Source organism: Tamandua tetradactyla, chromosome 4 (genome assembly GCF_023851605.1).
Source record: "Tamandua tetradactyla isolate mTamTet1 chromosome 4, mTamTet1.pri, whole genome shotgun sequence".
NCBI classification, from domain to species: Eukaryota; Metazoa; Chordata; class Mammalia; order Pilosa; family Myrmecophagidae; genus Tamandua; species Tamandua tetradactyla.
Genome location: NC_135330.1, coordinates 13958250 through 13973847, shown reverse-complemented (window position 1 = coordinate 13973847; position 15598 = coordinate 13958250). Strand labels below are relative to the sequence as shown.

The following is a 15598-nucleotide window of genomic DNA, read 5'->3' as shown; positions in this document are numbered from 1 at the left end:
TTCCAGCCTGGTTTCTGTGCTAAAGAAGCCCCAGCCCCAGCCTGTACCCTCCACCGTCTTGTCCCTGGGCAGTTCTCAGCTTGCTCTTACTCTGCCTGCTGACTCAACGTCTACCCATGCGCTCACCAAGCGTGTAGAAACTAAGCCCTTGTGTACTGACCTGAGGCTGTGCCTGGGAACTGAAAGTCAAGGGCTGAGAGTCTACTGGGGAGAATGTACATTTAGGCAGATATTTGTGATATGGTGTGACGTGAGTTAAGGTAGAGGTAAGCACAGGTGCAGATGAGGACTCCCATACCAGCCTGGGGCTTCAGGGCAGCCTTTCCCAAGGCCTGACTTTAGGTAGGGAATGGGAGGATGTTAGGGTGAGGCAGAGGAGGCAGGTGGCAGGGCCTAGGTAATCCAATAGACCAAAGCCTATGAGTAAAGTAACAAAAGTGAGAAAACCATGGGTGTGTGTGGGAGAAAATCTAGAAGCAGTTTGCGGTGAGCTGAAGTTCAAGGTGTGAGACATGATGAAAGCACTGGGGCCAGGGAGGCTGGCAAGGAGCAAGCAGATCCCAAGGCCTCATCCACCAGAATCGTGACCCTGACTTTGGCCTTGCAGGGGATAGGGGACCTCTGGAGGGTTAAAACAGCTTTTTAAAGGGTTTTTGGCTTTTAAGTAGCTTACTACTTCTTTTTCCCATGTTCCTTCATCTTCTCATCTTGTGACTCAAAAAGTACATGTGGTTAGAGTGGTGATGCTCTAAAAGCAGGAAATGTTCCTGGGCTGACACTTACACACGCACCGGCCATCAGCTGTCTGGAGGCAGGTCATTCTGCTGGTGAATATTATGTGCCATTCTCTACCGTGGTCCTTGCTCCTTCTTGGTCTTTTTATGGGTAAGTTCTGCCCTTCCCAGGCACTGCTGCTTGCCCTGCTCGTTGGTTTATTCTAGGAATGGATAATTTTTTTGATGATGTTGTCTCTATGGGAGCCAGGCTATGTGTGTGTGTGCATGTGTGTGTGTGCGTGTGTGTGACTACATGTGTATGTGTGTGTGCGTGTGCACTCTGATATCAAACCTTGGAGGCCTTGGCTGTGTCCTTGCCACCTTCACATTTCTCCTACTAACTCATCGCAAGAAGGCTACATGTTTCCAGACAGGCTGAATGGTGGGAGTGTGAGAGAGGATCAGCCACAGCCAGTTCCAGGACTTCCCCCATCTGTGTCCTGCCATCCTGAGCACGTTTCCTGGGAAAGTTCAGTTTTTTAAGCCCCCATAGGGCTGCAGTGTATTGGATCTTCTTGTGTCTCTTTCTCCTTCCTCTCTCCCGCCAGCCCCTGAGAGTCACCCTTTATATGAATTGGGCCCTCCATGCCCTGTAATTGGCCTCAGCAGGGATCTCAAACCTGGCAGCTAGCAGCAGCTCCTGACTCTTTGGGTTCTTACTAGTCACCCCTATCCCGGAGACCTGAGGGGTGAGGGGAGGTGGGCTTGGAAACCGGAGGCCAGAGAGCACTGCTTTTTAGGAATTCACAGCCAGGGGCCAATTTGTGCTCTTAGTCTCTAGAATGCCCCGCTTTCACTTTCCTTCTCCCTTACAGGGGGAAACTTGCTAGTGTTGGCCATTAGCCTCACCAGCCTCTGGGCTGTCCCTGCCCCAGCCTTTAGGGAGTCCCCTTAGCATGCCAGCGAGCCCATTATATATGTTTAAAACTTTGAGGTTTATAAACCTTCACTTACAGTTTTTAAATTCCCGTACTCATGACAATCTTGTGACATAGAACAGGCAGAGAGTATTACCCCTGTGCTGCTTTGAAGGGATGTGTGTCCCCTAGAAAAGCCATGTTTTAATCTAAATCTCATTTCATAAAGGCAGAATAATCCCTATTCAATACTGTATATTTGAAACTATAATCAGATCATTTCCCTGGAGATGTGATTTAATCAAGAGTGGTTGTTAAGCTGGATTAGGTGATGACATGTCTCCACCCATTTGGGTGGGTCTTAATAAGTTACTGGAGTCCTGTAAAAGAAGGAACATTTTGGAGAATGAAAGAAATTCAGAGAGAGCAGAGCAGAACGACGTAGCCATGAGAAGCAGAGTCCACCAGCCAGCAACCTCTGGAAATGAAGAAGGAAAACGCTTCCCGGGGAGCTTAATGAAACAGGAAGCCAGGAGAGAAAGCTAGCAGATGATGCTGTGTTTGCCATGTGCCCTTCCAGATAAGAGAGAAATTGTACCTGTGTTTGCCATGCGCCTTCTCACTTGAGAGAGAAATCCTGAACTTCATTGGCCTTCTTGAACCAAGGTATCTTTCCCTGGATGCCTTTGATTGGGCATTTCTGTGGACTTGTTGTAATTGGGACATTTTCTTGGCCTTTGAACTGTAAACTAGCGACTTATTAAATTCCCCTTTTAAAAGCCATTCCGTTTCTGGTATATTGCATTCCAGCAGCTTGCAAACTAGAACACCCCCATTTTCACAGATGATGGACTAAGGCTCAAAGAGATTAAGTGACATCTTCCAGGCACATGAACAATAATATCTGAAACCAAGTGCTGCAGCCTCAATTATGAGATTGCAAGAGAAGTCTCAGAGAACCACAGAGTCCCTGACCAAAGCCACTGGAACTGAAACTGAGATGCTGCATTTCTGCAAGATTCCTCTGGTCCCCATTTCCTCCTAAAATGAAACCATCCAACAAAAGCACAGGCTGAAGGAAACCAGGGGAAAGATATCTGGACCACAAATAGGGAACTCAGAGAAGGTTCCAGAAAGAAAGCAGCGTTGGAACTGGGCAAGCAAAGCTGCTTAATCAAGGTTACATTCCTGCAGGCTGTGGTTCACGCCCTGGGCCCAGCTAGAGAAGACAAGGTCCTTCTGGTGTCGTATCTTTCTGGCTGTGACCCTACCAACTGCCACGATTCTCTGGGTGGACTCTGAATAGTTCTGTGGAAGAAATGAGCAGCAGGAAGTCGAACAGATTCTGTAGTGAACGGACAGCATGGAGCGTGTGCCCCATCTTGGCCTGTATATCACAAGACTGCAACCACCCTCCTGCCCCTGTCACCTCAGCTATTGCCACACCACTTCTCAGGTCAACTTTGGCAAAGAGCCACTCCGCCCGAGCTAGGAATCACCGATGTAGCCTGAACTGCCTGATCTCAGGTTCAACTAAGGACCCTCCCTGAGCTTTGCTACCTTTTCTCTCTAAAAATTATGGCCCGGACCTTGGTTAGTTTCAGCCTTTCTGCTTCCTAGAACTGTAGGTGTGTGTTGCAGAAGTTCTCTGAGGTGGGTCATGAGACTGATGAATCATTTTTATTTCTCTACAAGGGTTCTGACTAGCTTTGGCGAAGCTGGGAAAAGTCATAATAATAATAACAATAATAATGAAGCACTTAAACTGTGGCCACTAGCTTTTTTAATCCTTATGAAACCTTAGAAGATGGCACTCCCTATTTCACAGGTGAGAAAATAGACCCAGAGGGGTTAAGTCACCTGCCCAAGCTCACACAGTTAGTACATGGTGGAGCAGGGGTGTGACCTCGGGCAGTCTGACTAGTGCTTCGGTACTTATACTCTTCCTGTAAGTTCTGCATTTTAGTTTCCTGGCTGCTAAAACAAATACCAAACAATGGGACGGCTTAACAACAGGACTTTATTGGCTCACAGTTTCAGAGGCTAAAAGGCTCGCTTCCTCCCAGGGTGGTATCTTCTGTTTGGCTGGCAATCTTTGGGGTTCCTGTTTTTTCTGTCACTTGTCAATGTACCTGGTGGTGTCTTCCCCTTTCTTACTCAGGTTTGGTTGACTTCCAGCTTCTGGCTGCTCCTGTGGCTTCTCTTTCTGTGCTAAGTTTCCTCTGCTTATAAGGACTGCAACCATTTTGGATGGAGGCCCACCCTCACTCAGTTTGGGCACTTCACTAGAAAGATCTTCAAAGCTCCTATTTGCAAATGGGTTCACAGCCACAAGACCAGGTGTCAGGACCTGAACATGCCTTTTGTGGGGGAAGTGATTCAATCCCTGTTTCAATTTGCTAAAATGGCTGGAATGCAATATGTCAGAAATGGGTTGGCTTTTTCAAAGGGGGCTTATTAGGTTACAAATTTATGATTCTAAGGCCATGAAATGTCCCAATTAAGGCATCAACAGGATGATACTCTGAAGAAAGGCCACCAGCACTGGGGACACCTCTGCCAGCTGGGAAGGCTTGTGGCTGGTGGCTGCTGGTCCTTGCTCCCAGTTTGGTTGCTTACAGATTCTGACTCCAGTAGCTTTCCCTCTTTGTCCTGCAGCTCTTCCCTTAGCATCTCTGGGCATTTCTTTTTCTCTAAGCATCTGTGGGTCCTCTCAGCGTCTCCAGGGCAAACCCTGGATTTCATCTCTTAGCTTCCCTTGGCTCTCTCCAGGTCCTTGCTTGGCATCAACCAGGGCATTTCTGTGAGCTCTCTCTCTCTTTTAAAAAAATTTTTATTAATAAAACCAATTAACATACAATATGAACATTCTTTTTTTCATCACATAGTTGCATATTCAACATCATGATCATTTCTTAGAACATTTGCATCAATTCAGAAAAAGAAATAAAAAGAAAACAGAAAAAAATTCATATGTACCACACCCCTTACTCCTCCCTTTCATTGATCACTAGCATTTCAATCTACTAAATTTATTTTAACATTTGCTCCCCTTATTATTATTTATTTTTTATCCATATGTTTACTAGTCTGTCCATAAGGTAGCTAAAAGAAGCATCAGACACAGGGTCTTCACAACCATACAGTCACATTGTGAAAGCTATATCATTATACAATCATCTTCAAGAAACATGGCTACTGGAACATGGCTCTACATTTTCAGGCAGTTTCCTCCAGCCTCTCTGTTACACCTTAACTAAAAAGGTGATATCTTTTTAATGCATAAGAATAACCTCCAGGATAACTTCTCGACTCTGTTTGGAATCTCTCAACCACTGACACTTTATTTTGTTTCATTTCTCTCTTTCCCCTTTTGGTTGAGAAGGTTTTCTCAACCCCTTGATGCTGAGTCCCAGCTCATTCTAGGATTTCTGTCCCACATTGCAGGAAGGTCACACCCCTGGGAGTCATGTCCCACATAGAGAGGGGGAGGGCAGTGAGTTTGCTTGTCATGTTGGCTGAGAGAGAGAGGCCACATCTGAGCAACAAAAGAGGTTCTCTTGGGGGTGACTCTTAGGCCTAATTTTAAGTAGGCTTGACCTATCCTTTGTGGGGTTAATTTTCGTATGAACAAACCCCAAGATTGGGGGCTCAGCCTATTGCTTTGGTGGTCCCCACTGCTTGTGAGAATATCAAGAATTGTGAGCTCTCTTAAAGGACTCCAGTAAGTGGCTTAAGACCCACCTTGAATAGGTGGGGCCACATCTCCATGGAACAACCTAATTAAAAGGTTCCTGCCCTGCAATAGGTCTGTTCCCACAGGATTGGATTAAAATAACATAGGCTTTTCTGGGGTACACAACAGATTCCAAGCAGCACAATCCCCAACAGCATTATAGGCTGGTATCCAAATGACTGTCTCATTGGCCACTCTTCAACCGATGTGGCCTCCCGTCCTAGGAAACAATGTCTGTGAGAATCCCAGTGTGGCACTGAGGAACCGGCTTCTGTTTCAGAATTGGCTGGATGAGAAACTATGGGGGATGCTGCAAGGCAATTCCCACTGGGGATGGGGTCGGCCTGAATGAGTTGTGGTCCTGTCCCACAGATAGACTAGAGAGTGGCCCGGAGAAATAGCAGGATTTGGCCTCACAGGCACCTCCCAAGAATTTTCTTGAACTCTCCATTTCACTCGGCATCTGCAACCCTTAGAGTATCATTCATGCAATGATTTAATTATGTGTTAATTAAGTTACGTGGCTACCAAAGAAGACCATTCTCTGACTTGTGCTCTGTTCTGAATTCCTTGGGTCTCTATTTCTCCTCTATAACCTGGGGACAAGAATCCCTTAACTGACCCATTCTTAGGATGCTTGTGACCCTCCTGCTTGGTCAGGCAGTCCTCAGCCTCCGCTCTGTGTCTGCAGGGCCAGGGGCTTCCACAGAGGATCCAGACCCCGTGGAGGTCAGTGGGACCCTAGGAGCATCGGCCACTCTGCCGCTGCCGCTGCGGCCGGGCCAGCAGGCGGAGAGCATCTCCTGGACGACCCGTTTGGTCCGCGGCGTGTTCGCCACGGTGACCCTGGGAGAGGCTGGAGAACCAGGCACCTTTTACCAGGCGGAAACCCGGTACCGGGGTCGCCTGAGTGTCGTGGGGCCCGGCCACTCCCTGCAGATCAGCAACCTGAGCTGGGAGGACGCAGGGCCCTACCGCGCCCACCTTAACCTGTGGGGGTCCCGCGTCACCCACACGCAGGAGTACAGCCTGCGCGTCTACGGTGAGTGCCCCGGGCGCGGCCGCGGGCCAGGCTGTCAGCCATTCCTGTCGGCCTTGCTGCCCTTTGAGTTGCATCTATCCCTCCCTCTAATCACGAGAGTAATATATGGTCACTGTCAAAAGGGACGTATAAGGAAGAGCCGCCTGGGAGAACCTCCTGAACAATGCCAAGGCCCAGGACCTACCCAGACCCAGTGAAGCAGAACTTCTGGTATGTAATGGATGAAGAAGAGGATTTAAGGCCCCAAGAACCGAGTTTTGCCGCAACCTACTCGTGTGGCCTTGAGCTTCCTTGTGATCACAATAGGAACACTACTTTCGTGTGAGAATAAAATGCATGCAAAAGAACCTTGCAAAGTTTTACTCAGATGAAATGGAATGCTATCATCGTGCTCCTCAATAACTTTTTTAAAAAAACGTTTATTATTATTTTTAAAAAATTTTATTGATTTTTTTTTTAAACTGGAAACAACAGGTGTGCGGGTCACGCTCATAGCAGTGAGCAAGGCTGCAGCCCAACCAGTTTGGCTGGTAAAGAGCTAACGAGCTACTTTTAGATTCAGACAGTTTATTACCTAGGTAGATGGTGAAAGGAAGAGTTGCCAAAGGGCCCAGCTCCCCCGGCCCTCATCCCACACAGGAGAAAGGATGACACCAGGACGAAAGGAGCAGGTAACACGGAGTGCCCCGTTGCCGAGGAGCCCGGTGTAGACTGCAGCTAAGCGGATTTAAGGCCTGCAATTCAATTCCGAAGGGGATGGGCAGGAAGTTGCATACCTGATCAGAACCTGGGAGGGCATGAGAAATTGTCCTGTGACAGCCTCCCAGAGCGGATAGAGAGGCAGGCGGGAGACGGCCTCGAGGCAGCTCCTCACAGGCCACCCATCCTCTTGTGTTCCAGGAGGACAGACAGTTGTATTGCTGACACTTAGCTTAGCTGTGCTGCCAGCCTCTGCCTGTGTGGTCTGGATGGGTCTCTGCAGGCTGCTGGGGTGCCAAGGGGGACCCGTTCCCTTAGGTGGAAGCTGGGAAAGGAGTGGAGGGGGATGGACATGGGAAAACTAACTGAGGGAGGGAAGGCAGAGAGCCTTCTCAGATATTTTCCTTGGATTTTGTGATAGGAAATAGTCCCATTAGAATAAGGTTTTAAAAGATTTTTTAGTGGGAGGGGATGGAAAGACTCCCTGGCCAGGTTTTGCATGGTCAGAGAGAAAGCATTTCTGCCATGAGTCGGCCTGAGCTGGCTGTGGCTTGCACCTCACAGCAGGACGAGGGACACTGGAGGCAGGGGGCCTCCTGGGGCTGGCCGCTTCACCAGATGGGGCCAGGGCTGGTGAAAGAGCCCCCCTTGCCATGCCAATGGACGTCAGGGTCACCCTGGCAGGGCCAGCTTAGGTGCAGTGGTGTCAGGGTGGATTCTGGGCAGGAAACAGGACTGTGCTGCCTGATGAGCATGTGGGGGCTTCCAGAGAGCCCTGCCCTCAGGGCCGGCAGTCCACAGTGGTAATGGGTCGGGATTTTAGCCTTTACAAGGTGTATCTCAAGTCATTTGAGCCTCACAACTATCCTGCCAGCAAGTAGTGTTTTTAATTTCTAGGCTGAGGAAACTGAGCTTCGGAGAGGAAAAGTTACACGCTGACAACACAGAGCCAGGAATAGAGCTCGGGGACCCTGGGCCTGCACCTGCTCTCCAGGTCTCTAGTATGTCACCTAAACGGAGGACAGAAAGGCCCCCAGAAGAAGTCCGAGTGGGAAAGAGTTGGCTCCCAGGGCCCAGTCTAGCAGGCAAACTGGAGTGAGGTGGCAGAAGGCTACCCAGGTGGCCTCCTCCCGGGAGACCCTCTATGCTGGTGCTTCTATTTGCATCCCCAGGGGCCGTTGTCAGATGGGCCAGGGGGCTGAGGCTGAGAGCAGGCAGCCATCTCCCACACTGCGGTTTTGTGCAGCCTGTCTTGGTCGGCTGTTGTCTCTGCAGCTGCTCTTGCCCACTCCCCAGGCTGTGGCCTGGGGAGGCAGGTGGGCGAATAATAGCAACGTGGCCCCTTCAGGAGGGCATCTGGTGCATGGTCTGGGGAGACTGAGGGACTGCAGCAGAGGTGGGAGAAACTTTAAAGCCCAGGACCACGTCTGCATGCAGTCTGGGGCTGCACGGGAAAGCTCAGAGTAAACTGCACGGCCCACTACTGGGGAAAAATCGAATTACAAAAACGTGTCATGCCTGTGTGTACAGTCTTTATTCAGGGCAGGGGCCAGTTGGTGTCCAGGCTTTGGAGACAAATCCGCATGGATTTGGGTCCTGGATTCACTACTTCTTAGATGAGATTTTGGGTAAAGTCGAAATGGAGTTGGTAATAGCACCTGGCCTACCTACTTTGCTGGAGGTATTGAGAGTCAAAGCAGATATTAAGTGATGTCTCTTTGTAGAGCCCAAATCACCAGAGCAGACTCACATGGAGTCAGGGCCAGGTGTATTCAGGGTGCTATAAGTTCTTGGGTGGCGCTGCCCTACATCTCCTGCCCTGTGACCGGGAGTCCGAGTGCAGTTTTCCAGTGCTCAGTTGTTCGTTTTTCTGCACGCAGAGCAGCTGGGCCGGCCCCGCGTCACACTCAACTCCCGGAGGGGCGAGGATGGAGCCTGTATCATCATCCTGACATGTGCAGCAGAGAGCAGAGGCGGCTCTGTGACCTACAGTTGGACGCCCCTGGGACCCCGGACTGTGGTGTCCCATGAAGGATCTGTCCTCAGTGTCTCCTTGAGGCCTGGGGACAGTGCTCTGCCCTTTACCTGCACCATCAGGAATGCAGTCAGTAACAGCAGCTCCCGCCCGGTCCCAGTGCCTCACCTGTGCGCAGGTACCTGGCCCCTCAGACTGCACATGCCCTGCGCGGCTGCTGTGTAGCTCACAGAGATGGGAGTCCTGGTCCCCGGCAGCCCCTGATGGGGAGGGGCAGGCCAGGGGTGGGTGCCCCTAGGTAAATGTGGTCTTGGGTGTGGGAAAAGACCCACTGGGGCTGATGGGAAGGCTGGAGGGAGACCACCCTTAGGGGCTGGGGTGGGGCCAGCCTGATGGGGCTGCCAGCCCTGTGGCTGCCCAGAGTGGGTAGGGGGATGCTGACACTGAGGCTGCCGTGTCCCCTTTCTATCTGCACGCAGGCCCAGGGACCCTGGGAGCAGACACTGTAGGGGAGACTGTAATTGGCATCGTTGGGGAGTCAGCAACTCTGCCGCTGGAAGTCCCTGGCGGGCAGGAGGCAGACAGCGTCACCTGGAGCTCTCCAGGGCTCCTGGCTGTTTTGCGGCCAGGACTAGCCGGCAAACCAGTCCTGGTGGCTGAGACGCTGGGACCCTACAGCCGGCGGCTGAGCACGCCCGGCCGGGGCTTTTCTCTGCAGATCAGCTCCCTGAGGCTGCAAGACTCTGGTCCGTATAGAGCTCGGATCACTTTGCGTTTTCCCCCCGTCAACATCACCAAGGATTTCACCCTCCGGGTCTATGGTGAGTGGGGTGGAGGGCCCTGCATTTGTGCTCTGACCTTTCCTCACTTCCCTGCCCGGCCAGACTAGAGCCTCATCGTAGCTGGAGCCTTCCCTTTTTGCACAGGGAGGCTGCAGGAGCCCAACATCACCGTTAGCTCCCAGGTCGTGAGGGATGGGATCTGCTCCATCACTCTGGTCTGCTTTCTTGAATGGGCTGGAGAGGATGTCCAGTACAGCTGGAAGCCCCAAGTCCAGGGGACAGTTGTGTCCCATGGGAGGACCACTCTCAGCACCTCCTGGCGACCTGGGGACAGTGACAGCTACCGCTGCACTGCCAGGAACCCCATCAGTGAGAACTCCCGCTCCATCGCTGCTCAGCCGCTCTGCTCAGGTAAGCCTCTTCTGTGAACTTTCCTTCCTTCCAGGTTTTCACCTGCCCTGCCTGCCTTCCTCAAGGCTCTAGAAACAGTTGAAAGAAAACTGGGGTGGGGTTAGCTTGCAGCAGGCAGTGTCTCTGGGGTGCCGGGAGATGAGGCTCCCAAGCCACCAATCCATGGGCCTCATGTGTCTACCCAGCTCTCCTGGGCCTCCATGCTGCTGACTCAGCTGGGCACTCAGCTGGCTTTGAACTCTCTGAGGAAAGGTGCTTCCCCAGCGCCACTGAGTCTCAGCCCTGCGGATCCCACTGAGGAGGGACCCCCACCCCTGCCTTGAGTTCTGAAGGGCACCCGAGGCTGTTCTTCCCTGCTGGGCCTCCCCTGTGACCTCTCCCGGCTCCCCCTGCCGCTTGCAACCCAGTCACAGACCATGGGAGAAAAACATCTTAGTGCAAATATGCCCCATCTCTCTTCTCTCCTCATCCAAGACAATGTCTCTGCTTCCAGTTCTTCACCAACCATTCGCTCTTTAATGCCTTACTGCCGGTTTTCCCCATCAGTGACATCCTGACTGCTAGATAGAGTGGCCACTCCTCAGCTCTCATCCTCGGCTTCTCTGCAGCAGTTGCCACTGCTGATGTGCTCATCTCAGCCGCCTGGGCTGCTCCCTTCCCTGCTACTGCTTCTCTCTGACCTCAGTCCTTCCCAGGACCGCGCTGCCTGGTGTCCACGCCTCTCTGCACTCCCCTTGTTTTCCCTCTGTTGTCCAAAGCAGAAAGCTGGGGTCGCCTAGACCCCCTCCTCTTTCTCACATTACTCATTCCCACAGCCTAGCCTCCCAGCTCCTCTCTCTTCCTCTAAGGTTCCCTCCCAGTCATCCTCCTGATTAATTAAATTCTAAATTAAGTTAAATTCTAATTTAACTAAATGAGAAGGGTTGAGGGTTAATTCTAAATTAGAGAAATGTTTGTGTAATCTTCTGCTTAAAATCCTATCATGTCTGTCAATTATCTAAAGTATAAATACGTTGCGCTTCCTTCATTCGGGCAGCGTGTATTAACTAGGCATCTTTTATGGGCCGGGGCTGTCCCACTCATTGAAGGCGCAGTGAAGAAGAGGTCTGAAGAAACTGTCAGCCCTCAGGGAATCATCACAATCTGCAGCTGGCTTTTTAAACCATTTTACCTTCCCATTAGCCCTAGTAAAAGACTTGAGGAGAGGGTGGGGCATGGTGCCCCGTGGCCTTTGTTACGTGCCCCCTCCCCTGAATGGGAAGCAGAGCTCATTCTTACTTTCCTCTATATCTACAATACACAGCATGTAATAGGTGTCCCCCCACCGCCCCCAGCCCCAAACTGAGAATCTGGCAAGTATTTAATGAACACCTTGTGCTAGGCGTCATGGGACAGAAGAAAGCATGATAACTGGCTTCAGACATTAGGGTTCTCCCTCCTTCCCTATGGGGCCTGGAGGGCATTTCAGCTGAAATCCCAGACCAGTCTCCTCCATTTGGCCTCCCGAAAGGACCCCCAGTCAACTCTTCTACTCCTCTGGCCTTTCTTCCTTGAAAATCCCTCCCCCTCTATTCCTCTTCCCTTTTCTTATCTTCACTTCCTTTTTACCAGTTCCTAACCTGTGGTCCTCATTCATTCAGCCTCCATCCTACTCTGCTCCCCGAGGAAAGAGTTTCTTCTCTTCTTGATCCTTGGTGCTTTGAAGAATTGAATAGATTTGACCTCAACCCATGGAGAGGAGGAAAGCAAGAAGGCAGTCACCCTTTAGAGACAGAGAAAAAGAAGTCTTTGCCCTTGGAGTGTCCCCAATGTCAGTGTCTTCGGGTGTGAGCGAGAGAGGGACATTGACATCGATGAAGGCATAAGACGTATCTCGTTTGCAAGCTGAGCTCAAAATCATCAGGAAACAACTACATATCCTCTGTTTAAAATAGTCTGTTTTGTTAAATTGTGCCATAAAGGAAAGGGACCTTATTCATTCAAGAAAAACTAAGTGGTTTGAAACACAAGAAGTTTAAACAAAATCACTGAATTTATTGCATATATATATATTTTATTAGTTTTTTTGTTGATGTTTAAATAAATGGGCCCAGAAAGCCCAGTTTCAGCTTAAATGCTATCTCTTTGTGCAGCCTTTTGACCACCACATTCAAATAGATCTTCCACTTTATCCATAATCATTGTACCCAGTTCAATTTTGTCAAAACACTTGTCACCTCTGGGGGCATTGAAAAAATGGGATTACTAGATTGCTTGACTGCCAAATGTGTTTGACCAGATTTTGATAAGTTTTATAGCCACAGATAACATATATAAACAGCAAATTTTAAAATAGGACATTTGCAGGCAGGCCATGGTGGCTCAGCAGGCAGTCTTGCCCGGGTTCGATTCCCAGTGCCTGCCCATGCAGAAAATAGGACATTATCAACTATAGGAAAAATATAGAGGAATGGACTCACAATACTCTACATGGTTCAAACGTGAGTGTGTATTATCATAGACAGTGAATTGATTGAGCAAAAATTTATGACACAAACTATCCTAGAGCTGTGTGGAAAGCCTGTGTGTTGAGGGTCAATGAGGGAATGTGGAGGGTTGGGGGATAAGAGAGTCAAAACTCATCCTTATAGCAGGAAGACACACAAAATGTCTAAAACCAAGAAAAAGCAAAACTAGTGTATTTGGAGACTCAAGGACATATCAGAAGAAACAGATTGAAAAATTGACAGTGTATTAGGGTTCTCCAGAGAAACAGAATCAACAGGAAATATTTGTAAATATAAAATTTATAAAAGTGTCTCACATAACCTTGGGAAAGTAGAGTCCAAAATCTGTAGGGCAGGCTGTGAAGCTGATGGCTCCGATGGAGGGGCTGGACGAACTCCACAGGAGAGGCTCATGGCCAAAACAGGAAGAGAGCCTGTCTCTTCTGAATCCTCCTTAAAAGGCTTCCAGTGATTAGATTAAGCATCACTTATTGCAGAAGACACTCCCCTTGAGTGATTACAAATGGAATCAGCTGTGGATGTAGCTGACGTGATCATGATTTAATTCTATGAAATGTCCTCATAGCAATAGACAAACAAGTACCACCATCTGGCTAAGTTGACACACGAACCTGACCATGGCAGATAGTAATTGTCTTAATGGAGCTATAGTCTGGGGTGTGCCAGACATCTGCTTTTTTATTGTAAGCCTTAGGGAGCTAGATGAACTTTTAACTATGTATATGTCATTGTTCTAGTTTGCTAGCTGCCGGAATGCAATATACCGGAAACAGAATGGCTTTTAAAAAGGGGAATTTAATAAGTTGCTATTTTACAGTTCTAAGGCCAAGAAAATGTCCCAATTAAAGCAAATCTATGGAAAGGTCCAATCTAAGGCATCCAGGGAAAGATACCTTGGTTCAAGAAGGCTGATGAAGTTCAGGGTTTCTCTCTCAGCTGGAAGGGCACGTGGTGAACACGGTGGCATCTGTTGTCTTCCTTGTGGCTCTACAAAAGGGGCTCTCCAAAATGTGTTCTCCTTTAAAGGGTTAATGGGTGGAATCGCAACCCCTTGGAAACTATCTGATTAAAAGTTACCACCCACAATTGGGTGGGCCACATCTCTATGGAAACAATGAAAACGCTCCCAGCTAGCAATATTGAATGAGGATTAAAGGACATGGTTTTTCTGGAGTCCACCACAGATTCAAACCGGCATAGCTATATTTTGAAAAATTAAAATATTAAAAAAGAGAACCACATACACAAAGAAACAAAGAACAAAAAAGAAAATTCAAGGGTCTAGGAAACTGACTGTAAAGAAATGGGGAGACTTAGAAATTGGAGATGGGGTTCTGAGAAAGAGCACCGCAGGAAGAGTGAACAATGTAAAACAGATGCAGAGATTAACTAGTAAGGTTGTAGCTGAATTTCACTAAATTAACTCCATTATGCACTCAACATAATTCAGCACTACCAACTATTTAATATTGAAGCTTCTTTTAAAAGATGATAAGATGTCCATAGCTGGGAAAGGTAGCTCTGGGACTGTCAGCTATCTAATCTTATTTTCACTCAACCGTCAATCAGGCATCCTGGGTAGCTGATCCCTGAAAGGAGACACACAGCAATCGAAGGTCCAGGCTTGCAAATGCAAACCTATGACATGGTTTTATGCTTTCCACCTGAAGGGAACCAGCAGCCCTTAACCACATGGGTTGTAGCCTGGCACTAGCAGGTGAAGGAGGAGGAAGAATTAGTTCAGTATCTGAGCAGTCTTGGAGAAGTCACCAATGTCTTGTGCACATGGAATGCTTCATCTCCAGTCCCAAATCTTGGGCTGGGTAGCAAAAGGGAGGCTAGCTTCTGATAATAAAGGCATCGAGTTACTGAAAGTGCTGAGATTCACCCAGAGGAAGAAAGGGCTCTTACCTGCAAAAAGTGGGTATCACTGGAAGTTGTTTTAGGTGTGAGGTGTGGACTGTGCATATCTGAGGGTCTCCTGCCTGCCTGCCTACATGCAGCCAGAGGGTCTTGCTTTGTGGCAGGAAGAACTGAGGATTGGAAGGAAGAGAAGGGACAGAAGGACCCTCAGAAGTAAGTTAACTACTGTCCTATGAAAGAAAATAGATCGTTCAGACTATGCAGAAGCAAATTGTTGGGGTGTCCCCTCAGCTTTTCTTTTTTTTTAAGAAAGTTTTTTTTAATTTTAATTTTAATTTTTTATTTCTTTTAAACATAACAACATATAAACACGAACATTCTTACCATATGATCATGCCATTCTTGGTATATAATCAATCACAACATCATCCCATAGTTGTATATTCATCACCGTGATCATTTCTTAGAACATTTGCATCAATTCAGAAAAAGAAATAAAAAGAAAAAAGAATAAAAACCCATATATACCATACCCCTTCCCCCTCCCTCTCATTGATTGCTAGTATTTCCATCTACCCAATATATTTTAGCCTTTGTTTCCCCTATTTTTTTCTATACCCCTTACCACTCCCTTTCATTGATCACTAGTATTTCAATCTACTAAATTTATTTTTCAACATTTGTTCCCCCTTTTATTTATTTATTTTTAATCCATACGTTTTACTCTTCCCCCTCAGTGTTTCTTAACTGCAGAATGAATAGATACACACAGTGGGGCATCTTCACAACTTTATTGAGCTTCATAGGTGGTTGTGTTTTTTACAAATTGAAGATTTCTGGCAACCCCGCGTCCAGTGAGTTCCATCAGTGCCATTTTCCCAACAGCACGTGCTTGCTTCACGTCTCTGTTTCACATTTTGGTAGTTCTTGAAATATTTCAAAATTTTCCT

General features: G+C 48.4%; 1 protein-coding gene across 1 annotated transcript; it reads left to right on the top strand.

Annotated features, from left to right (window-relative positions):
* The first annotated feature begins 793 nt into the window (after nt 1-793).
* Nucleotides 794-13864, top strand: LOC143678800 (T-lymphocyte surface antigen Ly-9-like). Its single transcript, XM_077155731.1, has 5 exons — nt 794-885; nt 8991-9263; nt 9565-9906; nt 10012-10278; nt 11919-13864. The coding sequence occupies exons 1-5, from the start codon at nt 837-839 to the stop codon at nt 11987-11989; spliced, it is 1002 nt and encodes a 333-aa protein (XP_077011846.1). The 5' UTR covers nt 794-836; the 3' UTR covers nt 11990-13864.
* The last annotated feature ends 1734 nt before the right edge of the window (nt 13865-15598 follow it).

Bases quoted from the DNA above. Each gene is read 5' to 3' on its own strand.
- LOC143678800 (XM_077155731.1), top strand. From the start codon at position 837: ATGTGCCATTCTCTACCGTGGTCCTTGCTCCTTCTTGGTCTTTTTATG. The intron at 886-8,990 runs GTAAGTTCTGCC...TTCTGCACGCAG, and splicing joins CCTTCTTGGTCTTTTTATGG to AGCAGCTGGGCCGGCCCCGC. The intron at 10,279-11,918 runs GTAAGCCTCTTC...TCATTCATTCAG, and splicing joins TGCTCAGCCGCTCTGCTCAG to CCTCCATCCTACTCTGCTCC.